General features: G+C 39.3%; 1 protein-coding gene across 1 annotated transcript in view; it reads right to left on the reverse strand.

Moving 5' to 3' along the window:
• Positions 1-2,667: 2,667 nt before the first annotated feature.
• The window catches only part of COL19A1 (collagen type XIX alpha 1 chain), a 406,965-nt gene continuing 383,578 nt past the window's right edge, over positions 2,668-26,054 (reverse strand). Inside the window, exons 51-52 of the mRNA XM_051855528.3 lie at positions 4,848-4,925; positions 2,668-4,714 (exon numbers count right to left, since the gene is read on the reverse strand). Coding sequence (XP_051711488.2) covers positions 4,587-4,714; positions 4,848-4,925 — 206 coding nt within the window. The 3' untranslated portion in view covers positions 2,668-4,586. The remainder of the gene's footprint in view (positions 4,715-4,847; positions 4,926-26,054) is intronic.

The raw sequence follows: 26,054 nt of genomic DNA on the forward strand, positions 1-26,054 counted from the left end.
CCACAGAATATAGAAATGAACACAACTGTTTGTTCTGTTTCCTGAGAGTCCTAGTAGTTAAATAAATTTAATCAATGCAACTTCTATCAGCCAAGTAATAAACAAACACAATTCAATGGGAAAAGTCACTTTGAAGTACATAGGCATGAAAATACAAATTGAATTCTTTCCTGCATTTTCTCCCCTTTGGAGCATAATCTTTATGAGTAGAGAAAATCCAAAGGGGGAGTGCATGCCTCAATGCTATTTAATACCCTAAAGTATTGAATAACAACACTGGGACACCATGAAAGTAAACACTTGTGTCTTAACAAGGTGGCTACAAACAAGTGAAAAAAAAAAACTTAAGGAAAAAAAGCAATGAACAAATCTGCGAAAACTATTCTGAAGATTCATTAAAAGAACCTCAGTATAAGACTTAATGTAGAATTCTCAGTTTCAGGATACTATTGTTCCTGTTAGTAAAATGATATTTTGAAAAACTGTTCCCAATCTTTAGTTTGTAAGTACATATTTCTAGAAAAATACACAATCACACAAATCTAACTGTAAAATTTGAAGTACCTTGAACCATGTGGAATTTGGTGTATAATTTTATAAATTGTCACATCTTGTGATAAGCTAAACTCTCTTTTCCTCATCTGTCAAAAGAGTATATCATGTCTAAAAGGTAGAATGATTACTCAGGTTTCACCAAAATAGGAGGGTGTTATACAGTTACAAGTAGTATATGCATACATTAACTAGGTAATAAATTATGTGTCTACTGAAGAGAAAAAAATGAAACTGTCATTCGAAGGCTATTGTGCCTGCTTCAAATATACTTAAAGTTAGGAAGAAAACACCATAAACTAATAAAAACTTATAAAAGTAAAAGTGCAAGGGCCTGATTGAGCTGTCCACTAAACTGTTCCTATGTTTGTATTTCTGCCATTCTGTTCAGTTTCCAAACAAAATTGTTTTAGACACCATCTTGTGGACAAAAGGAGGTATATCATAGGTTCCCAACAGATGAGACTGCAGAAAAGCTACACCTTATTTAATGCCTAAAACATTCAAAAATTACCTTAAATCAAACAATAATTTTTATAGACAATATCTTAATATAAATTCTGTAATTGACCAAAATTTTAAGGTTTCAACAATGTCATGAAATACAGAAATAAACATGAGATTATTCTGAGGTTATTAATTAACTTATGTTAATCACAAGGTGAAAATATTCAAAAGGTTAAGACTGGCTATGTTTCCTTTATGTTTGGAGTAGTGGTTAAAGTCTTCATTTAGAAAAAAAAAAAATGAGGGCCGACGCCGCGGCTCACTAGGCTAATCCTCCGCCTTGCGGCGCCGGCACACCGGGTTCTAGTCCCGGTCGGGGCGCCGGATTCTGTCCCGGTTGCCCCTCTTCCAGGCCAGCTCTCTGCTGTGGCCAGGGAGTGCAGTGGAGGATGGCCCAGGTGCTTGGGCCCTGCACCCCATGGGAGACCAGGAAAAGCACCTGGCTCCTGGCTCCTGCCATCGGATCAGCGCGGTGCGCCGGCCGCAGCGCGCCGGCCGCGGCGGCCATTGGAGGGTGAACCAACGGCAAAGGAAGACCTTTCTCTCTGTCTCTCTCTCTCACTGTCCACTCTGCCTGTCAAAAAATAAAAAAAAAAAAGAGCAAAAAAAAAAAAATAAAAAAATAAAAAAGAAAAAAAAAAAAGAAAAGAAAAAAAAAATGAGAAAACTGAAAAAACTCCCTTTTTCTTTAGATTCCAAAGGCCATAAACACTAATTGAAGCCATACTTTTTTCTTTGCATAGAAAAACTTCTATCTGAAAGTGTTAATTGATCTTGGCACAAAACATGAGGCTGGAATTTAAACTACTTTTACATGAACAAGTTTTTATATAAATTGTCGTCATGGCCATGATTTTGTATTTAAACACATGTTGTCTGTAGTACAAATGAGGTACTTTGGGAAATTTGATAGTTATTCTCCCCTGGTGTGGACATCACTGATATCTATGTGGAAGTAAACAACTGTTTTGGAATGGAACACAACGGTACAAGAGATTTGGCAACCACTAAGTTATCTGGAAGAAAATTTCCCACCCTACTTAGGGACCCAGATTATCCCCCTCTCTATTAAAGGAACTGGACAACTGCCAAATCTCCACTTCATTTGATGCTTTATCGTTTGGACCCAGTGTTTCTTGCTGCTCTTTGTTGCATATCATGTGTAGAAAACTCGGGCAGAAAATAGTGGAAGGTAAATAATACAGTAGGGTGAGAGAAGCTTGTTCCATACACACATAGCCCTATTTCTCTCGTTATTTCAGATTTATGTATATGTTCCAATTATAAAAAGAGCTTAAATCATTGTAATAGTCCTTTGTAATATGTGTCACACAACCTAATGTTCCTGCTTTCCTCCTTAGCTCACCTGAATAAGCCAGTCAAGCATTTGTGGAATTAAAAAAGAATTCTAAATATACAATTTGTAAGAAAGGGTGGATGACATAATCTGTAAAAAATGTACAGAATTTATAAAACAAAATGTTATGTATGTGCACCAACTCAAAAAATACATTGATCACTGTCAGAAAAACAGTTCAAGAAAATATTAAAATGGTAAGATATTTTTGAATCAGCAGAGTTAAAATGATAAACAATCTATGAAAAAATAACCTTTGAAAACATAATGTTTATATGATAAATTCAAGTAAATAAGAGTAGCAAATTCTAAGCTTTCAGAAAATTTGGCAAATTATAAGCTCAAGATATACATATAGCACCAAATTTTAGATCTATGTACATTTTTTAGGGATAAATTATTTTTACTAAGAAAACATGTATATTCCAATTGTGTAATTTTAAAATACAGCACCATTGTAGGTATTGCACAGGAAAGAAAATGAATAAAATCAATTTAAAACACTTAAATAAAATAACCGTGGAAAATAAATAAACTCAGAATTGAAATATACAACAAAATTCAATATGAAATAACCAAAAGGTTGTTTGTACACACAACCATGTAGACAGTACCTGACCAGCAGTTAGTTCATTTATCTATAATGAAAACCAGTTCAGAGCATGGGTGCATTTGAATAAACCCTTTCTTCATTTAGGCATGCTCCCTTAGACACAAATTTGTGTTCATAGTTATGTCCACTTTCAGTGGGCTTGCTTTTTTGAACTCACTCTTTAATTAACAGACCAAAGTGAAGATCCTACCCTGCACTTGGCAAATTGGAATCTGCACTGCTCCTTGGAGAGCTGTGAACCGATTTCTACAACAGGATGGCTCCGTTGTCTTGCTCTCAACGTGGCAGGAACCCACAGCTGGATTTTAACAACATTCTCATTTGTTTTCAGCCAACACTTTACCTAAATAACGTACAGACAGGCAATGAACATTCCCTTTAGTAATTTGGTTGATGACTTTGCATTTTTGCTTCCTTGGAAGATGTAGTTTTAAAATGAGTGTTAACTCTTTGGTCTGTGTGCAGGCTGCAGGTTCAGTCCTATGGTTTTCCTTTGTCGTGCTCCTGCTGCAGCCTTGCAAGAAAGACCATTTCTCCTTGAGAGCTTTTGGGTTTCACCTTGTCAGTGCATGTTTGCTAACATCACCCTTTCATCTTCTAGGGATTGTAAATCCCATTCTTGGTTTTGATGGTCGTTTCTTGTTTTAGAGTCCGAGGGTGATGAGGTCAGAAGGAGGCTGGATAAGAGGTGTCCAAAGTTCCTGCCAGGCCAGTTAAGCTTCAAGAGTACCAAAGACAGCCTGGTGCCTTCACTATCCAACACTGCTTAGGGGAAATAGTTTCCTGTTTTTACCAAATGGGAAACACAGTGATGGGACCACAGGACGTTAAGTTTTGCTTGTGGAACTTCTATACAATCGGAATTTGTTTCTTTTCATGCAGTATGTGTTTAGGTCAGTGCCAATAGCTTTGAATACAGCTCATGATAAAGAATTAAATCATTTCAGTAGTTTGTTATCGTGTTTTTGGAGGCTTCCTGATAAAATAGTCTCCTGTATTTTTTCCAAAGAATGAAGTTCTTATTGCCTATCTACTTTTTGGCTGAAGTAGGATGGTATAAGAATTCTCAAGTTGTAAAAAACAGAAAACATTTAACAGGAGCAATGCACTATAGCAAAAAGGGTAACAAAATTTTTAGCAATGATAATAAATTTAAACACAAGAGTCTGAAACTTTAAAATTCGGAAATCAAAGGCCAAACACATGTTGATGAGTCTATGAAATGTACATCATTGTAAGTCTACCAAATCATAAGACGGAACTTCTTTCTGAAGAAGAGCTGATAAGATTTGTTTGTGTATTTCATATAATACTTTGAACAAAAATCACAGTAATGGTGAAGCAAAACCTATGGAATGAATTTGGAAAAAACCTAAAAATGCTCATCTGAAATTAGTATAGGATTTAAACTGCTGTTTTTAATGTCTGGCCTACACCAAAAAGAAAAAATGAAAAAAAAAAGCAACCCACATATCATGAGTGAAGGTTTGCCAGTATCAAGATAGCTTCAATAGCAAGAAGGTGTCACTAGGAGCCAAATCTTCCACAGGTGTTTGTTCATTTCCCACCTGTCTGCTGATGGGCAGGAGACACAGGATATAGGCAATCTTCTGGGTTGCATCTTCCACTGGGTCCTGGGGGGCCTTGGGGTCCTGGGACACCTGGTGATCCTGGCAAACCCAGAGCTAACAAAATAAAAGACTCCATTAGAATGCAGACCACACATGGATTACCCACTTTGACATAGAAATCCCATAGGGTAGAAGCCATGATTCCCATTCTTAGAGGCTTGGGCTGTGAAGATATGAGCCTTGTTACCTGCAGTTCCAGGAAGCCCCGGACTCCCTGGTAGCCCAATTCCAGGTTCACCTCTTTCTCCCTTCTGTCCTCGGTAGCCTAAGAGAAACATTAAAAAAGGATACAAAAAGTAAGTGTTCTACAGAAAATACACACATACAAGAACCATTTTCTGACTGATGTTTATGTGATTCATTCACTTAAATAGTATACTAGCTATTGTTTTGATGTTAAACATATACGTTAAACAGGATAGGTACACTAAAGAAATCGAAGATTTTAAAAATACGTAACTACTATAAGAAGTTCCAGGTAGCCACACTCTTGAGGGTGAAATTTTTGGCACTGAAAATGATGTCTGTATAAATCAATCCTTCAGGTCTACATTCGCTTGGTTGTGACAAGGTGCATGAGGAGTCCTCTTCAGTAGGAATTCTGACTGGAAGCTAGGCGCAGACTAAAATATACTAAAAAGGGTTCTGCTTCCCATAAGGACAAGATAATATGACAAGAATCGACACTGTAGTCCAAGAGTTAGAGAATGAAGGCAAAAATTCATGATTTTGATCAAGCAAGAATATAAATGTATGTGAGTCAATTCACCCCACGTCAAATCTTTATTTAAATTACTGATTGTAATAGCATGATATCCTTTTTAAGAAAAAACTGCAGTCCCATGGCTTAACACATCACTTTGTAAGTCTGATGGGCTGGGGGCTTCCATAATGCCAAAAAATAAGAGGAAATTGTGGGGTCCTCCCACATATATTTCAGCAACTTAGGTTTTTAACAAAAATGAATTGGTTTTGAGACCTGTGTAGACATTAAGATAAATCACTGATTCTTGAATATGGTTGTCGTTGCATGGGCTAGGATAATAGAGAAATTGGTGCCTCTAGGAGCCCTTAGCTTTGCCTTAAAAAGAAGCATAAAGCACATTGTTCTGTGCTTCACATACTGGCATTCACGTCATACTTTGAAGAAAAGGTTCTGTGTTCTAAGAGATTCAGGGATGGGAAGCAGAGTTTTAATTTCCACCTTTTTCATACTTACAACAGTGGCTTAAAAATTTCTCCTAGACCCAAATGTACAAAGTAATCAAGTAGAATCTGCAAGGATGTTAAGGAGGAGAGCTTCCCAGCAGGAAATAGTGGTCTCAACTCAGTTGTACCTTTTCATAAAAGTGTTATTACAGCAGAACATGGCATGAGGGAGAAATACAATGCTCCCTAGAAGGAGTACCTATGTTAAGCTATTTGCCTTTATTGCCGAGAATTAGACATCAATTTTGGGATCAATCTCAGTTTTGACAATATCTAAATAATAATATTAGTATTACCTGAATAACATTAGCAATGTAATTACCCCACAGTTAGTTATTTCCTTTGGAGATGTGACCTAAACATGAATATGGAAGTAGTGGGAAAAGAAGTATGGTAAGGAAATGTCTGGCTTATCAAAAGTAATTTATTTGTGTATGTATTTTTATTTGGAAGGGAGAGAGCAAGTGAGGGAGCGTGCTCATCCACTGATTTACTCGCCAAATTCCTACAATAGTTGAGGCTGGGCCAGGCTGGGTCAGGCTGAAGCCAGGAGCATAGAACTCCATTTGTGTCTTCCATGTGGGTTGCAGGGACTCAGGTACTTGAGTAATCACCTGCTGCTTCCAGGATATGCATTAGCAGGAACCTGGAGCGGAAGCACAGTAGCCTGAACTTAAACCAGGCACTGTGATGGGGGATGCAGGTGTCTCAAGCAGTGGTTTAACCCATGGTACCCATAATACCTACCCCAGTAAGGAAGTATTTGAAGTATATTAAGGAAATACATGAAAGACTTCACACATATACACTGGAAAATACGTTAAGTGGATACACATTCAGATTTAAAATATTTCCAGGATTTCTTTGTTGTAAGTGTCCTTCATTTAACATAAGTGAACAATAAGGAAAAGTGTACTGGAATCATTTGAAAGCATGTTCCAAACTGATTATTTAAACATTTCTAGAATAAAGTAGCATTATCTCAAGTTTGATAATCTACCCAGAATTCACTTACATACAGATTGTAAAAGCTGACTGTTAGGATATCTCAGTAAGTTAAGATCACAGACTAAAAAAACGAGGAATCAATATACATTAATTTATTATTAACAAGATTGTAATACAATTACAAATGAATACACCTGCTAAAACTATCCAGTTTAAATTTAGTTCTTATTTTGATGCAAAAATATATTATTTCACATTAATTTCAGCATATAAAATCACAAAACAATGATCATTTGTATATATTTGTATAAGGCAATATTTACCTTTTTCCTGTCAAATATATTAATTTCTGTGAACAAATTTAGTTTCTGTGTTCAGTAGTTTAATAATATCCTGTTATTAACAGATAAAGCAATTGAATTACACAAATACAGGAAATACTTCCACCCTTGAATTTTCTAATAAGGTCTTAAACTCATTCATTATGAAGGCTGCCATGAAGCACTGGGGTCTTGTTTTATAATTGCTTTATAACACAGCTTCAGTTAGGAATGCTAACACAGTAACAGTTTTACCTTTTTCTAAAATTAAATGATTCATTTCTTCAGGGCAGATCTCTTTTGAAATTGAGAAGAGACTGACCTATTTGCAAACAAATGTATTTCCACAGACTTTAAGTGTACAGGTACAGAATGTTATCACTGTGCTGATGTAGGACAAGAAATCAAACAGCAGCAATGAACTCATCTGAAGCACACATGGGTACTAGTCATTGAGCAAGTCAGTGCTTGATGATAGACCGTATTTAACTCTAGCAGGGAGATTTTAGATTTGATGGCAGGGATTTATTTCTAAGGCAGGCAAGTCCGTGGCCCACAAAGAGGTTCTGTTGGCCTTTGGGGAGGAATGTTTTCATCTGTGGTGCCCACTGTCTCATGACTTACAAATTGTTAGGCCTCCCTAGCTCCACTCCACTAATTGACAGGTGCACCCTTCAGTATTCTGATGCACTCCCACATCTGCCCATTACCAAAGGCCGCTACTGCTGACTCATTTGAAAGGTTGAATCTATACCCTTCACATAAACTACCCTGTGGGTCACCAGTTTACAAATAACAAAAAGTTTTTCATTGTTCATAAACCATCAAAGGATAAACTTTAGAAGTTTAAAAATTAGAACAACTACTCTCAATATCACTCTTTTAATAAAACTGACGGTGGGCACATGGAGTGCTTGCATCTGTGTTTTATTTATTTATTTATTTATTTTTTAATTTTTTTGACAGGCAGAGTGGACAGTGAGAGAAAGAGACAGAGAGAAAGGTCTTCCTTTGCTGTTGGTTCACCCTCCAATGGCCGCCGCAGCCGGCGCACCACACTGATCCGATGGCAGGAGCCACGAGCCAGGTGCTTTTCCTGGTCTCCCATGGGGTGCAGGGCCCAAGCACCTGGGCCATCCTCCACTGCACTCCCTGGCCACAGCAGAGAGCTGGCCTGGAAGAGGGGCAACCGGGATAGAATCCGGCGCCGCGACCGGGACTAGAACCTGGTGTGCCGGCGCCGCTAGGCGGAGGATTAGCCTAGTGAGCCGCAGCACCGGCCTGCATCTGTGTTTTCTAATAATTCCACTTGTGGGGCTCTTTCTGAAATTACCAAGGCTTTCAAATTAGGTGTCTATTCTTCAGTGTCCCCCCCCATCAATTGAGTTTATTTTTAAATTTTTCATTAACATGGAATATCTGTATAATTTTATGGGGTATAATATTTCAATAGGTATGCACAGCACAAACCAATCTGATTAAGCAATTAGCTCTTCTGTTTCCTTCATTGTGAGCTGTTGTTACCCTACGCTTTGGCACCAGATGCATTATCTTCTTGTGACTGCATTTTGGTTTTCATTTTAAAGGTAAAAATGTTCTTGGAGCATTCATCCAAGAAAATAGGATGCTGGGAAAATTCATCTCGCAGTTTATACAGGACAACTCAGAGGATCATGCATCACAGGACTTTTTTCTTTTTAAAAGTTTCACTCTTAATTGATACACAATAATTATGTATGAAGCACAGAGTGGTATTTTGCTTCTTGTACACTTTATGTAATAATGATGTTTAGCAAGTCCATCACCTCAAACATCAATTTCATTGTGCTGAGAATGTTCAAAATTCTAATTTTGGTTGTTCTGAAATACATAGCAGAATTTTGTTAAGTCTAGTAACTGTACTGCACAATATCACACCAGAATTTATTTTTCCTAATGAACTATACTTTTTTACCCACGGCCATACTTTCTGAATTCCCCCTCCCCCCCACTGACAGGCAGAGTTAGACAGTAAGAGAGAGAGACAGAGAGAAAAGTCTTCCTTCCATTGGCTTACCCCACAAATGGCCACTACGGCCCCGCACGCTACGGCCAATCCAAAGCCAGGAGCCAGGCGCTTCCTCCTGGTCTCCCATGCGGGTGCAGGGTCTAAGCACTTGGGCCATCCTCCACTGCACTCCCGGGCCGCAGAAGAGAGCTGGACTGGAAGAGGAGCAACCAGGACAGAATCCAGCGCCGCAACTGGGACTAGAACCCAGGGTGCCAGCGCCGCAGGCGGAGGATTAGCCTAGTGAGCAGCGGCGCTGGCCCAAATTCCCCCCATTTTTAACCTCCCCAACTTCTATAAACCATAAGGGTGATATATACACATACACTTATCTATGTATATGTTAGAAAAAATTACATATAAGAAGGAAGACACTAGGATCCTCACAAAGATTCCCGACAAGGGCTGCATTAAATACTAATATCTATAGATGATGTCTCTATATAGGTATATACATCTCCTTATCCACAGCAGAGCTCTTCTCTGCAGTCTTGGGCTTCTCTGGTCCCAGTGTGGCACATTCTTGCTCACCCCCATTCCCTAGGCACCTTAGCAATCAGGTCCTATGCTGCAGACCTGAGAAAAGAATGAAGAACACCCAGGAAAGCTCTCTGCTCAAAGCCTAGTGGGCAATAAAATTAGAACTCTACAGGATGGTTATAACTTTCTTGAAATGCTTTTGAATGAAATTATGTATCTATCAGGGTTGGCACTTGCAGTTAAAATGTCTTTAGGGAAACCTGCATCCAGCAGGCCTGGGTTTGAGTCTGAATTTACTCCTGATTCGAGTTTTCTACTCATGCAGACTCAGGAGGTAGCAGGTAGAAGCTCAAGTACTTGGGTCCCTGCCACTCATGTGGGAGACATGAATTGAGTTCCCAGCTCCTTTCTGGCTTTGGTTTGGCCCAAAGGAGTGAACCAGTGAATGGGCACTTTCTCTGTCTCTCTGCCTCTGAAATGAATTTATTTAAAAAGATATCAACTTGTATGTATGTCTGTATGTGAATTTAGGAAAAATGCAAACAAGACAACTCAGAACCATAATGGTATCTATTCTTTTTTAAATTTACTTATTTATTTGACGTAGAGTTACAGAGAGAGGGAGAAACAGAAAAGTCTTCCATCTGCTGGTTCATTCTCCAACTGGCCACAATGACTGGAGCTGGGCCTATCTGGAGCCAGGAGCCAGAAGCTTCCTCGGTCTCTCATGTGGCTGCGGGGCCCCAAGCACCTGGGCAATCTTTTACTGCTGTCCCAGACCATAGCAGAGAGCTGAACTGAAAGAGGAACAACATGTGGGATGCCGGCACCACAGGCAGAGGCTTAGCCCACTACACTACAGCGCCACGCCCAACAGTCTTCAAAAAAAAAAAATCAGTGTGCTCAAAGAGTATCCACAGAGGCCAGCATTAGGCACAGTGGGTAAAGCCACTGTCTCTGATGACAGCATCCTATATGGGAGCCAGTCACTGTCCTGGCTGCTCCACTTCTGATCCAGCTCCCTGCTAATGGCCTGGGTAAAGCACCCTACCACCACATGGGAGACCCAGATTCAGCTCCTGGCTTCAGTCTGGACCAGTGTTGGCCATTGCAACCATCTGGGGAATGAACCGGCAGATGGACAATATCTCTGTCTCTTCCTCTTTCTCTGTAACTCTAACTTCCAAATAAATAAATCTTAAACAAGCAAAACAAACAAACAAACAAACAAAAAAAAACACAAAGAGCATCCCCACCTCCCTTTTCCAACTTGAATCAGGTTCTTCTAGAGGTCTCATGTCAATTTCCTCATGGCAGTCTATATGTCTCCTGCCTCAGAGTAGGTACTTCATGAGACCTCTTCATGTTTTGTCCTTCTCTAATGATAAGAAGGTATTACAGGACTCATTCCATAGTGTGCATTTCAAAACAAAAAACCAAATTTTACTTGAAATGGATTTCTTTCCTGGTAAACATTGAAAATAAAAAAACATGTCTCTGTCAGGAATTGCAGAAGAGCCACTGTCAAACAACATTCATGACTGGGCAGAACATCTGGCAGCTGCATCTCCTTCCCCTTTGTGTGCTGCACTTCTCAAACTCTCAGGTCAGCCCTTCTCAGACTCTTCCTGCCACGTGGGGACTGCCTCAGTCAACGGCCTTTGAGGTTTGCATAGTCGCCAAGACAGCAGGTTTATATACGTTTCTCTTTCCTTTTCAAGAAAACATTTCCATCGAGCAGAGAAAAGCTTTGAAGTAACTTTATCTTCTGAGCACTTCACACTATTTATCCATCAGAGAAAAACCCTTCATCCATTATGCACTCCTGGAAGAGGCACTGAAATAGCAGGGTTTTTTTTTTTTTTTTTTTTTTTTTTTGTAAACTTTCATTCAATGAGGTTTCTCTGTGTCATTAGAATTACCAGCACAGTACAACCATAGACAAGGATTCCTTAAAAAAATGCAGCCTACTTTTTGCAGATTTTATGCTATGTTGCTGAAAAAAATTTAACAAATACTTAGAAGACTGAGGAGGCGAATATTTAGAGTGAAGATATGTCTAATGTCAAAAATCCTATGGTGGGGCAAAACAAAAGTTTGTCAATTTTAGTAAACTTTGATTTAAAAACATCAGAAAATCATATGGGGAAATCTTTCAAATTCAGGCGCTGCATCCAGAAGCTGTATCAGGATATCTACAATGTCTTCTTGGCAGAGCAGCAGATAAAACCCATAGAAATCCTTTTGAAAAGGAAAGGCAAGTCAAGTGGTGAAAGATGTCTCTTTTTCCAAAAGTTTCACTCATACCAATAACTCGGAATTGCCTCTGACCAAAAGTTTCCCAACTGTGCCCTCCCAACACTGATGAGGGTGCCGGTGAGAGCTGTTCGGATGGAACAGGTGACTCCAGTTCCAAAGCCATTTTCCCTGAACATCCCAACTTTGCACTATTCTTACTTTCTCAGAGTGCCACATTTTGAAGAATCTCTAATTTTTCTCCTGTTGGCGTTACCAATTTATTTTTCATGTGATCTGAGGCATCATACATCTTCATATGGGCTTTTGAAATCTTTGTTCCAGGCTTACATTCTCTGACTTCAGACAAACCAAACTAGTGAAAGACAGTCATCACCCATTCTTGACCCAGGAGTATACACACAGAAGGCTCCATAGACTCTACACTTCCCTCTTTCCTGCAAACTAGCTGCCAAACTTACTTATATTCTAAGAGAAGGGTAGAAAATATGTTTAGTTTTAAAAAAAATCAGAGTTACTTTTAATATTGTGCTACCTAAACCAAACAACTTGTCAGTCATGACTGTAAGTTAGGAACCTAACAGAAGCTGTTATTGTTGACTGAAGACCCATTTTTCTTTTAGATGAGAGAGGACATATTAACCACCTTGGGACACTATCTACAGCAAACAATGCTTAATATAACAGACAAGCAGTAGAAAGGAATGAACCAATGAAAGAAAAATAATTCACTGCACATACAGATTTGGACTATATTCCTATGTGATTTTTGTGTTAACTTCCTTTTTTTTTCTCCTTCATACAATTTACTTTTGGTTATTTCAAGCAAAATACTTGAGTTCTTCCATGGTAACACGTGATCTTATCTTCTATGATACACACTCCCTGGTTTTAATATTTCATTGTCAGATAGCAAATCTTCTAAACTAGGCTTATTTGGCCACTTTGATGATTGTTTCTTAACTATATTTCTTCGAAATAGAAATAACTTGGAGTCAAGTTATATGTAAGATCATCTCTCTTATCAAGTTGTCATAAGTGAAACAAAATGTTTTGCCAGTCTAAGTGAAGTTTGGCTTTAAAAACTTTAGAAATCAAATTAAGAATTCTTTAAAGCTCAAAAGTTATCATCTCCAAGTTTTGTTGGAGTGATTCTAAAAATTCCTAAAAACATATTTTGGGGGCCTTGATGTGGTGTAGCGGGTAAGGCCGCCGCCTGCAGTTCTGGCATCCCATATGGGCACTGGTTTGAGACCCAGCCGCTCCACTTCTGATCCAATTCTCTGCTATAACCTGGGAAATCAGTAGAAGATGGCCCAAGTCTTTGGGCCCCTGCATCCATGTGGGAGATCTGGAAGAGGCTCCTGGCTTTGGATTGGCCCAGCTCTGGCAGCTGTAGACATCTGGGGAGTGAACCAGCAGTAACAGTAACAGCCATAATGTTATTCATATATTGTTATTATCTAGGAATTTTAGAGTTGTTTGTGCTTCACTTTTGGTGTTAGACAATATGATTCACCATCTTAGTGTCTTAAACTGAGGAAAGACCCTTATAAGACTATACTAGTCACTTGTCCAAAACATGTTTTTATTTAAAAAAAAAAATCTTTTATTTATTTGAAAGGGAAAGTTACAGAGAGCCAGAGAGAGAGAGAGAGAGGTCTTCCACCTGCTGGTTCAGCTACCAACACCGGCATCCTTGATTGAGGAAGAATTCCACAGTCCCCACTGGCTTTGACTCTAATTTGGAGAGGTGGCAGGGGCCTCGGTGACTACTCTCCTCCATCAAGGGAGGCCACGTTGCTTCCTTTCCTCCCCCCCCCCCCCCAAAATCTCAGGCTGTGATGGAGCTACAGCCAAACCTGTCCTGAATTGGGGACAGCAGGTAGTCCTGCTGCTGCTGGAGGTGGTTGGGTCTAAGGATGGGGAAGCTTGCAGAGTGGAGAGTGAACCCTGTGACTGGGAATTCTGAGCATAGGCACAGAGCTGAGAGGGTTGTGGTTTGCAGCTGAGTACCCATGCACCTGCATGGTTGGACAGTGGAGATTCAGAGTTCCCTGCATGCTGGAGATGGATCTCACAGAAGGGTGGGGGACACATTGTGGGGTGGGTTGGTGCTGTGGATGGTGCATGTACCTGGGTGGGTGAGGTGTACTTGGCACTGTGAGCTCACTCCATGCTGTGAATCAGCTGGGTCACCCTGGAACAGTCAGGACGAAGGCTATTTAAGCCACTGTTTCTAAAAGTGTCAACTCTTGAAATCTGTACTTAACATAGAGTTGGTTCTCTGTATATAAAATTAAACTAAAAATGAACCACAATGAAAAAGGGGATTGGAGAGGGAGCAGGAGGTGGGGCGGGAGTCTGGGTGGGAGGGTGGTTATGGGGGAAAGAACCACTATATTCCTGAAGTTGTACCTATGAAAAATGCATTCATTAAATAAAAGCTTTAAAAAATAAAAACACAAAAACATCCTCCAGAATAGATGGTAACAAGAGATTCCCTAGATGCAGAAAAATCAATGTAGAAACAGAAGAAACATAAACAAGGAATTCATTTCGACTCCCCAAAAGGAACACAATAATACATTACTTCTTTGCAAGAAGAGGAGACTAACAAAATGCCAGCCAAAATAATTCAAGGGAATGATTGTAAAGTTATACAAAAACAAAGAAAAACAGTTAAATGAAATAAGGAAATATGTACATGACATGGATGAGAAATTCTGCAGAGAGGGTATCCAATCTACAGCCAACTTATATTTGATCAAGGATCTAAAACCAATTCCTGGAGCAAGGACAGTCTATTCTACAGAATATTTCATCCCACAGCTACAGAATACACACTGTTTTCAACAGTGCATGGAACATTCTCTAGGATAGATCATATACTAGCCCTTAAAACAAATCTCAAAAAACTTTCTAAAAATGGTATCATAGACCACAATTGAATAAGGTTGGAAATTAATAACAAAAGAAATTCTAGAAAAGATACAAATCCATAGAGCCTGAACAACACACTCCAGAATGAACAGTGGTTCATAGAAGAAATCAAAAGGGAAATAAGAAAATTCCTAGATATGAATGAAAATGAAAACTCAACATATCAAAACTTATGGGATTCAGCATAAGCAGTATGAAGAGTAAAGTTTATGGTAAAAATTACCTACATCAAAAATTTGCAAAGTTCAAATAAATGATCTACCAATGCATCTCACAGATCTAGAAAAAGAACAAGGCGAGGGAGTCCGGGGGCGGAGCCAAGATGGCGGAATAGTGAGGGCGCGCACCGATAGTCTGGGAAAATTTAGTTTAATAAAAGGGGAGTTACGGTAGCCGCAGAAAAAAGAACCAGGAAAATATTGCAGGGGAAACCCTTCTGGATGGAGTAGCCGTGAATCGGAGGACCTACTGGCAGAACAAGGTCGCCCACCGCACGGAAGCCAAGTCACGGGACCGAGCCGTGGAAGCCCCAGGGTCTGCGCGCCAGTGCTCAAAGGGGAGTGCATGCCACACAGACAACAGTGGGGAGACTTGCGACGTCCAGGGCTCCGAGTCCACACATCAGCGCTGGAAGGGGAGGTGAGCTCAATAACCCGAGACATTGGTGGGGAAACGGGGGTCAGAATCTAGAGGGGGGCCGGAAAGTGCAGCAAACTCACTACCGGAAAGAAGGGAAAAAAAAAAGCTTCGGGGTTTCTCTTCCCCCTAACCTTGCAAAGGCTTGAAGAATTCCCAAGAGACAAAGAGCAGGCCTCCTCTCTGGATTTACATATCAATGGGGGAGAGCTAAGGAACTGAGTCACTACAATTCAGTAGCCTAGGCAACCCAGTGGGAGTCCAGAGGAGCCAAAGACTGGAAGCGAAATACCATCAATTCTGCACAGCCATGCCCTGCGGTGTTACTTACCCCCTGAATAAATAAAATAAATAAATAAATAAAAAGAGAGAGATTTACCACACATAACCTGAGGGTGTCACCTTTGCACACCCTTAACCAGGAAGAACCAGGCAGAGCTCTCAGGCCGCACCCATCTCAAGCCTCCAAGGCTCCTCCAACAGCAGGCAGTCCACTTAACACGGACACAGTATAAAACAAACAAACAAACAAACAAACAAACAAAAAAAACGCACAGTGACGCAAGAAGAATTAACTATGCCGAGTAACAAACACAGAAATAGAGGGAGCAAGGTCAAGGATGACAGTATGATGCCTCCAAATAAGCAAAACACCCCAAGCCAAGAGTATGAAGATGATGAGATAGAAGAAATGCAAGATACGGATTTCAAAAAATTTATGATAAGAACATTTAGAAGTTTTCAAAAGCAAATCCTTGAACTACAGAAATCCTTAATGGACAAGATTGAAAATCTCTCTCGTGAAAATGAAATTTTAAGGAAGAGTCAAAATGAAACTCAGAAACTAGTAGAACAGGAAAGTGTTATAGTGAAGAGAAATCAAAATGAAATGAAGAGCTCAATAGATCAAATGACAAACACATTAGAAAGCCTTAAAAACAGAATGGGTGAAGCAGAAGAGAGAATATCAGACTTAGAAGATAGAGCACAGGAAAACATACAGTCAAACCAAAGAAAAGAAGAGGAAATTAGAAATCTAAAAAATATTGTTGGAAATCTACAGGATACTATTAAAAAAACCAACATTCGAGTTCTAGGAGTTCCTGAAGGCATGGAGAGAGAGAAAGGAATGGAAGGCCTTTTTAGTGAGATACTAGCAGAGAACTTTCCAGGTTTGGAGAAGGACAGAGATATCCTAGTACAGGAAGCTCATAGAACCCCCAATAAACATGACCAAAAGAGATCCTCACCACGACACGTGGTAATTAAACTTACCACAATGAAACATAAAGAAAAGATCCTAAAATGTGCAAGAGAGAAACGTCAGATTACTCTCAGAGGATCTCCAATCAGACTCACAGCAGACTTCTCATCAGAAACACTACAGGCTAGGAGGGAATGGCGAGACATAGCACAGGTGCTAAGAGAGACAAATTGCCAGCCCAGAATATTATATCCTGCCAAGCTCTCATTTGTGAATGAAGGTGAAATAAAGACCTTTCATAGCAAACAGAAATTGAAAGACTTTGTGGCCACTCGTCCGGCCCTGCAAAAGATACTTAAAGATGTGCTACACTCAGAAACACAGAAACACGGCCATCAATATGAAAGAAGGGAAAGGAAGAACACCTACTAGTAAAAGAGCATGGGAAGCTCAAAGCATATACTAGAAAATATCTCCGGGAAAATGGCAGGGCAAAGTCACTGCGTATCAATAGTCACATTGAACATTAATGGTCTGAATTCTTCAGTTAAAAGACACCGTTTGGCTGACTGGCTCACAGAACACAACCCAACTATTTGTTGCCTACAAGAAACACATCTCTCTAACAAAGAGGCATGCAGACTGAAAGTGAAAGGTTGGAAAAAGATATTCCATGCCAACAGAAACCAAAAAAAAGCAGGTGTAGCCATATTAATATCAGACAAAATAAACTTTAATACAAAAACTGTTAAGAGAGACAAAGAGGGACACTATATAATGATTAAGGGTTCAATTCAACAGGAAGATGTAACTATTATAAATGTATATGCACCTAATTACAGGGCACCGGTCTATTTAAAAGATATGTTAAGGGACTTAAAGGGAGATTTAGATTCCAATACAATAGTACTGGGGGACTTCAATACTCCACTCTCAGAAATAGACAGATCATCCGGACAGAAGATCAACAAGGAAACAGCAGATTTAATTGACACTATTGCCCAAATGGATCTAACAGATATCTACAGAACTTTCAACCCTACATCTACAGACTTCACATTCTTCTCAGCAGTGCATGGAACCTTCTCTAGGATTGATCACATACTAGGCCATAAAGCAAGTCTCAGCAAATTTAAAAGAATTAGAATCATACCATGCAGCTTCTCAGACCACAGTGGAATGAAGCTGGAAATTAGCAACTCAGGAAACCCCAGAAAGTATGCAAACACATGGAGACTGAACAACATGCTCCTGAATGAACACTGGGTCATTCAAGAAATCAAAAGAGAAATCAAAAACTTTCTGGAAGTAAATGAAGACAACAACACAACAAATCAAAACTTATGGGATACAGCAAAAGCAGTATTGAGAGGCAAATTTATAGCAATAGGTGCCTATATCAAGAAATTGGAAAGGTACCAAATAAATGAGCTTTCAGCGCACCTCAAGGACCTAGAAAAACTGCAGCAAACCAAACCCAAATCTAGTAGGAGAAGAGAAATAATTAAAACCAGAGAAGAAATTAACAGGATTGAATCCAAAAAAACATTACAAAAAATCAGTCAAGTGAGAAGCTGGTTTTTTGAAAAAATAAACAAAATTGACACCCCATTGGCCCAACTAACTAAAAAAAGAAAAGACCCAAATCAATAAAATCAGAGATGAAAAAGGAAACGTAACAACAGACACCACAGAAATAAAAAGAATCATCAGAAATTACTACAAGGACCTGTATGCCAGCAAACAGGAAAATCTATCAGAAATGGATAGATTCCTGGACACATGCAATCTACCAAAATTGAACCATGAAGACATAGAAAACCTAAATAGACCCATAACTGAAACAGAAATTGAAACAGTAATAAAGGCCCTCCCAACAAAGAAAAGCCAGGACCAGATGGATTCACTGCTGAATTCTACCAGACATTTAAAGAAGAACTAATCCCATTTCTTCTCAAACTATTCAGAACAATCGAAAAAGAGGGAATCCTCCCCAATTCTTTCTATGAAGCCAGCATCACCTTAATCCCTAAGCCAGAGAAAGATGCAGCACTGAAAGAAAATTACAGACCAATATCCCTGATGAACATAGATGCAAAAATCCTCAATAAAATTCTGGCCAATAGAGTACAACAACACATCAGGAAAATCATCCACCCAGACCAAGTGGGATTCATCCCTGGTATGCAGGGATGGTTCAACATTTGCAAATCAATCAATGTGATTCACCACATTAACAGACTGCAGAAGAAAAACCATATGATTATCTCAATTGATGCAGAGAAAGCATTTGATAAAATTCAACACCCTTTCATGATGAAAACTCTAAGCAAATTGGGTATAGAAGGAACATTCCTCAATATAATCAAAGCAATTTATAAAAAACCCACAGCCAGCATCCTATTGAATGGGGAAAAGTTGGAAGCATTTCCACTGAAATCTGGCACCAGGCAGGGATGCCCACTCTCACCACTGCTATTTAACATAGTTCTGGAAGTTTTAGCCAGAGCCATCAGACAAGAAAAAGAAATCAAAGGAATACAAATCAAGAAGGAAGAAGTCAAACTATCCCTCTTTGCAGACGATATGATTCTGTACTTAGAGGATCCAAAGAACTCTACTAAGAGACTATTGGAACTCAATAGAGGAGTTTGGCAAAGTGGCAGGATATAAAATCAATGCACAAAAATCAACAGCCTTTGTATACACAAGCAATGCCATGACTGAGAAAGAGCTGCTAAGATCAATCCCATTCACAATAGCTACAAAAACAATCAAATACCTTGGAATAAACTTAACCAAGGACGTTAAAGATCTCTACGATGAGAATTACAAAACCTTAAAGAAAGAAATAGAAGAGGATACCAAAAAATGGAAAAATCTTCCATGCTCATGGATTGGAAGAATCAACATCATCAAAATGTCCATTCTCCCAAAAGCAATTTATAGATTCAATGCAATCCCAATCAAGATACCAAAGACATTCTTCGCAGATCTAGAAAAAATGATGCTGAAATTCATATGGAGGCACAAGAGACCTCGAATAGCTAAAGCAATCTTGTACAACCAAAACAAAGCCGGAGGCATCACAATACCAGATTTCAGGACATACTACAGGGCAGTTATAATCAAAACAACCTGGTACTGGTACAGAAACAGATGGATAGACCAATGGAACAGAATAGAAACACCAGAAATCAATCCAAACATCTACAGCCAACTTATATTTGATCAAGGATCTAAAACCAATTCCTGGAGCAAGGACAGTCTATTCAATATTAATGGTGCTGGGAAAATTGGATTTCCACGTGCAGAAGCATGAAGCAAGACCCCTACCTTACACCTTACACAAAAATCCACTCAACGTGGATTAAAGACCTAAATCTATGTCCTGACACCATTAAGTTATTAGAGAACATTGGAGAAACCCTTCAAGATATTGGCACAGGCAAAGAATTTCTGGAAAAGACCCGGGAGGCACAGACAGTCAAAGCCAAAATCAACTATTGGGATTGCATCAAATTGAGAAGTTTCTGTACTGCAAAAGAAACAGTCAGGAGAGTGAAGAGACAACCGACAGAATGGGAAAAAATATTTGCAAACTATGCAACAGATAAAGGGTTAATAACCAGAATCTACAAAGAGATCAAGAAACTCCACAAAAACAAAACCAACAACCCACTTAAGAGATGGGCCAAGGACTTCAATAGACATTTTTCAAAAGAGGAAATCCAAATGGCCAACAGGCACATGAAAAAATGTTCAAGGTCAGTAGCAATCAGGGAAATGCAAATCAAAACCACAATGAGGTTTCACCTCACCCCTGTTAGAATGGCTCACATACAGAAATCTACCAACAACAGATGCTGGCGAGGATGTGGGGAAAAAGGGACACTAACCCACTGTTGGTGGGATTGCAAATTGGTCAAGCCACTATGGAAATCAGTCTGGAGATTCCTCAGAAACCTGAATATAACCCTACCGTTCGACCCAGCCATCCCACTCCTTGGAATTTACCCAAAGGAGTTTAAATTGACAAACAAAAAAGCGGTCTGCACCATAATGTTTATTGCAGCTCAATTCACAATAGCCAAGACCTGGAACCAACCTAAATGCCCATCAACGGTAGACTGGATAAAGAAATTATGGGATATGTACTCTTTAGAATACTATACCACAGTAAGAAACAACGAAATCCAGTCATTTGCAACAAAATGGAGGAATCTGGAACACATCATGCTGAGTGAAGTAAGCCAGTCCCAAAGGGACACATACCATATGTTCTCCCTGATCGGTGACAACTGACTGAACACCAAAAAGGAAACCTCCTGAAGTGAAATGGACACTATGAGAAATGGTGACTTGATCAGCATAGCCCTGACTGCTAATGGACAACTTAATACATTATCCCTCTTAGTATTTTTATTTGTCTGTTCTACTTAATATGACTGGTTTAATTCTGTAATTATCACACAGTTATTCTTAAGTGTTGAAAATTAACTGAAATGTGATCCCTGTTAAACATAAGAGTGGGAATAAGAGAGGGAAGAGATGTATAATTTGGGGCATGCTCGGGCTGACTTGCCCCAATTGGTAGAGTTGGAAACATACCAGGGGATTCCAGTTCAATCCCATCAAGGTGGCATGTGCCAATGCCATCTCACTAGTCCAAGTGATCAATTTCAGTTCACAATTGATCATAATGAAAGGACTAAGAGTCAAAGGGAGCACATAAACAAGTCTAGTACCTGCTAACACTAACCGATAGAATAAATAAAGGGGAGAGTGATCCAACATGGGAAGTGAGATACTCAGCAGACTCATAGAATGGCAGATGTCCTAAATAGCACTCTGGCCTCAGAATCAGCCCTAAAGGCATTCAGATCTGGCTGAAAAGCCCATGAGAGTATTTCAGGCATGGAAAGCCAAGACACTCTGGCAAAAGATCTCTGTGAGTGAGATCCCAGTGGAAAGAACAGGTCTTCAAAGAGGGAGGTGCCTTTCTCTGAAGGGAGGAGAGAACCTCCACTTTGACTATGACCTTGTCTAAACAAGATAAGAGTCGGAGAACTCAGAGGGCTTCCATAGCCTTGGAAACTCATGACTGGTGCATAGGGAGATTACTGATGCCATAAACAGGAGTGTCAATTTGTAAAGTCAACAACAGGAGTCACTGTGCACTTGCTCCTCATGTAGAATCTCTGTCCTTAATGTGCTGTACATTGAGGCTTAATGCTATAACGAGTACTCAAACAGTATATTTCACTTTGTGTTTCTATGGGGGTGCAAACAATTGAAATCTTTACTTAATGTACACTAAACTGATCTTCTGTAAAAAAAAAAAAAAGAAGAAGAAGAAATTGTCAATTCCCAACTTGACTCTCACTGGGATTAAACATGACAATAGGTCTGATCTGATTTCATCATCATTTAAAAAAAATCATCTATTATTTTTCACTTTATGTTTCTGTGTGGGAGCAAACTGTTGAAATCCTTACTTAAGGTATACTAAGCTGATCTTCTGTATATTAAGATAATCGAAAATGAATCTTGATGTGAATGGAAGGGGAGAGGGAGTGGGAAAGGGGAGGGTTGTGGGTGGGAGGGACGGTATGGGGGGGAAGCCATTGTAACCCATGAGTCGTACTTTGGAAATTTATATTCATTAAATAAAAGATAAAAAAAAAAGAAAGAAAAAAGAAAAAGAACAAGGCTTGCACCGTGGCTCAATAGGCTAATCCTCCGCCTAGCAGCACTGGCACACCAGGTTCTAGCCCTGGTCGGGGCGCCGGTTGCCCCTCTTCCAGGCCAGCTCTCTGCTGTGGCCAGGGAGTGCAGTGGAGGATGGCCCAGGTCCTTGGGCCCTGCACCCCATGGGAGACCAGGAGAAGCACCTGCCTCCTGGCTTCGGATCAGTGCGATGTGCTGGCTGCAGCGCGCCAGCTGTGGCGGCCATTGGAGGGTGAACCAACGGCAAAGGAAGACCTTTCTCTCTGTCTCTCTCTCTCACTGTCCACTCTGCCTATCAAAAAAAAAATAAATAAATAAAATAAAATAAAGAACAAACCAAACCCCAAAACTGTTGGCAGGAAATAAAGAATAAAAATCAGAGAGGAAATAAACAAAATAGAAATAAAAAAAAAACTACACAGAAGCTCAGTGAAATAAAGAGCTAGCTTTTTGAAAAAATAAGCAAAATTGATAAGCCATTGGTGCAACTAATCAAAAAAAATGACCTAAATTAGTAAAATCCGAGATGAAAAAGGAAATTTTACAACTGAAACCACAGAAATACCAAGTAGTAGAAATTCAAATAGCTATAGGCCAATAATTTGGAAAGTCTAGAAGAAATGGATAAATTTCTGGATACTTATAATTTCCAAAATTGAAGTACAAAGACATATAAAACCTGAATAAACCAATGACAAGAACTGAGATTGAGTCAGTAATAGAGTCAACAAAGAAAAGCCCAGGACCAGATGGCTTCACTGCTGGATTCTATTAGACTTTTAAAGAAGAACTAATACCAATTCTCCTTAACCTATTCAAAACAATTAAAAGAGAGGGACCCCTTTCAAACTTAATCTCTGAATCTGGCATTACTTTAACTCTAAAACCTGAGAAAGATACAACAATAAAACAATAGACCAATATCTTTGATGAACATAGTGTGGGGAGCAACTCGGACTAGACTGAGTTACTGGAATTAAGACTTATTCTATGCATCTGCTCTCCCACAATATGGCGCTGAGAAGGGAGAAACAGCTTCTACACAGCTGCCTCCAGTTCAACCAATAAACTATAGGACCTGCTCCTGATTGGAGGAGAGAAGCGTACTCGGCGTGTGGGTAGCAGAGTTGGGATTGGTGGAAGAGGACTATAAAGGAGGAGAGAGACAACATGCACCAGGAACATCTATCTGAAGGAACATCTAAGGGGAACATCTAAGAGGAACACCTGTGCAGCCCCCGAGAGAGCCGGCCGGCGGTGTGCCGCTCCCCCGCGGAAGTGGGGAATGTGGCAGGGGGAACCGCCCTTCCACGGAGGTGGAAGGGACGGTAGCCAACCCGGGAAGGACCAGTAGCCAACCCAGGAAGAACCAGCAGCAAACCCGGGAAGGGCCGAGCAGACGAAAGAACAGCGCAGGGTCCTGTGTCGTTCCTCCATGAAGACGGGGAGCGACACATAGATGCAAAAATCCTCAACAAAATACTAGAAAATAGAATACAGCAACACATAAAAAAAGATCATCCACCAAGACCAAGTGGGATTTATCCCAAGGATGCAGGGATGGTACAATATATGCAACTCAATAAGCATGATAAATCACAACAAAATGAAGTATTAAAACACATGATTATCACATTAGATGCAGAGAAAGCATTTGATAAGATACACAATCTTTTCTTGATAAAAGCCATAAGCAAATTGGGTATAGAAGGAACATACCTCAACATAGTTAAGAGAATGTCTGACAAACACTCAGCCAGCATCATATTGAATGGCAAAAAGCTGGAAGCATTTCCACTAGGATCTGAAACCAGACAGGGATGCCTACTCTTACCACTATTATTCAATGTAGTTCTGTATATAGGGGAACCAAAAAACTCCACTAAGACGATACTAGAACTCATGACAATTTGGCAAAGGTGTAGGATATAAGATCAGCACACAAAAATCAATAGTACTCTTACATGCCAACAACACTGTGGTTGAGAAAGCATTTATAAGATCAGTCCCATTCACAGCACCTACAAAAATTTTAAACATCTTGTGATAAATTAAACGAAGGATGTTAAAAATCTCTACAATGAAAATTACAAAACATTAGTGGAAGACATAGAAGACACAAAGAAGTGGAAAAACCTTCCATGTTCATGGATTAGAAGAACTAATGTCATCAAAATATTTACATTATCCAAAGTAGTTTTCAGATTCAATGCAATTTCAATCTAAGTACCAAGGACATTCTTCACAAATCTAGGAAAAGTAATCCTAAAATTAATACTGAAAAACAAAAGACCCCATATGCCAAAGAATCTTAAATAATAAAAACAAAGCTGGGGGCATCATAATACTAGATTTCAAGAAATCCTGCAAGGCTGCTATAATCAAAACAGCCTGGTACTAACAGAAAAATTGATATGCAGATCAATGGAACAGAATAGAAACCGAGAAAGTAACCCATGTATCTACAACCAACTATCTTTGAAAAATGAGCCAAAATTATTCCCTGAAGAAAGGATAGTATCTTCAATAGCTGGTGTTGGGAAAATTGGATTTCTACATGCAGAAGTTTGGAACAAGACTTGTACTCTACACCCTATACAGAAACCAACTCGATTTAAACCTAAGACCTGAAGCCATCAAATTACTAGAAGAAAACATAGGTAAAATGGTGTAAGCCATTGTCCTTAGCAAAGACTTCTTAAATAAGACCCCAGAAGCACAGGCAATAAACACAAAATAGACAAATGGGATCACATCAATCTAAGAAGCTTCTGCACAGTAAAGAAAGTTATTAAAGTGTAGAGACAACAGAAGGAATGGGAGAAAATATTTGCAAATTACATATCCAATAAAGGATTAATATCCAGAAAATATAAGGAGCTCAAAAAGTCAACAACAGCAAACCAAACAATGCAATTAAGAAATGACTAAAGGCCATATGAAGGAGTGCTCAGGATCATTAACTATCAGGGAAATACAAGTAAAAAGCACAAATGAAGTATTACCTCATCCCCCTTAGAATGACTACCATCCAAAAATAAAAAAACAAAAATGAAAACAAAACAAACAAACAAACAAAAAAACAAATTGCTGCCCAGAATGTAGAGAAAAAAGTACCCTAATACACTGTTAGGGGGAATGCAAATTCATATAATCATTGTGGAAAATACTATGGCAAGTTCTCAGAAAACTAAAAGTTTACCTGTCATATGACCCAGCTAGCCCACTCCTGGGAATATATCCAGAGGAAATGAAATTGGCATAGGAAAGAGATGTCTGCACTCCTATGTTTATACTAGTTCAATTCACAACAGCTAAGATACGGAATCAACCTAGATGCTCACCAACTGATGATTGGATAAAGTAAATGTGGTGTATATATACACAAAGGAATGTTAGTCAAAAATGAAGGAAATCCTGACTTATGCAACAAAATGAATGTAACTGGACATCACTATGCTATGTGAAATAAACCAGACCAAAAAGGACAAATATCACATATTTTTATTATTTGTGGTAGTTAATATATACAGAGCATAAAAATTGTGTGGATACCATATCATTTGGTATGCAGTTATTAATACTGCTTCACTGAATCATACCATATACTCTTTTGCACGT

This window comes from Oryctolagus cuniculus, chromosome 5 (assembly GCF_051225735.1).
Source record: "Oryctolagus cuniculus isolate XC-2025 breed Fujian yellow rabbit chromosome 5, ASM5122573v1, whole genome shotgun sequence".
Classification (NCBI taxonomy): domain Eukaryota; kingdom Metazoa; phylum Chordata; class Mammalia; order Lagomorpha; family Leporidae; genus Oryctolagus; species Oryctolagus cuniculus.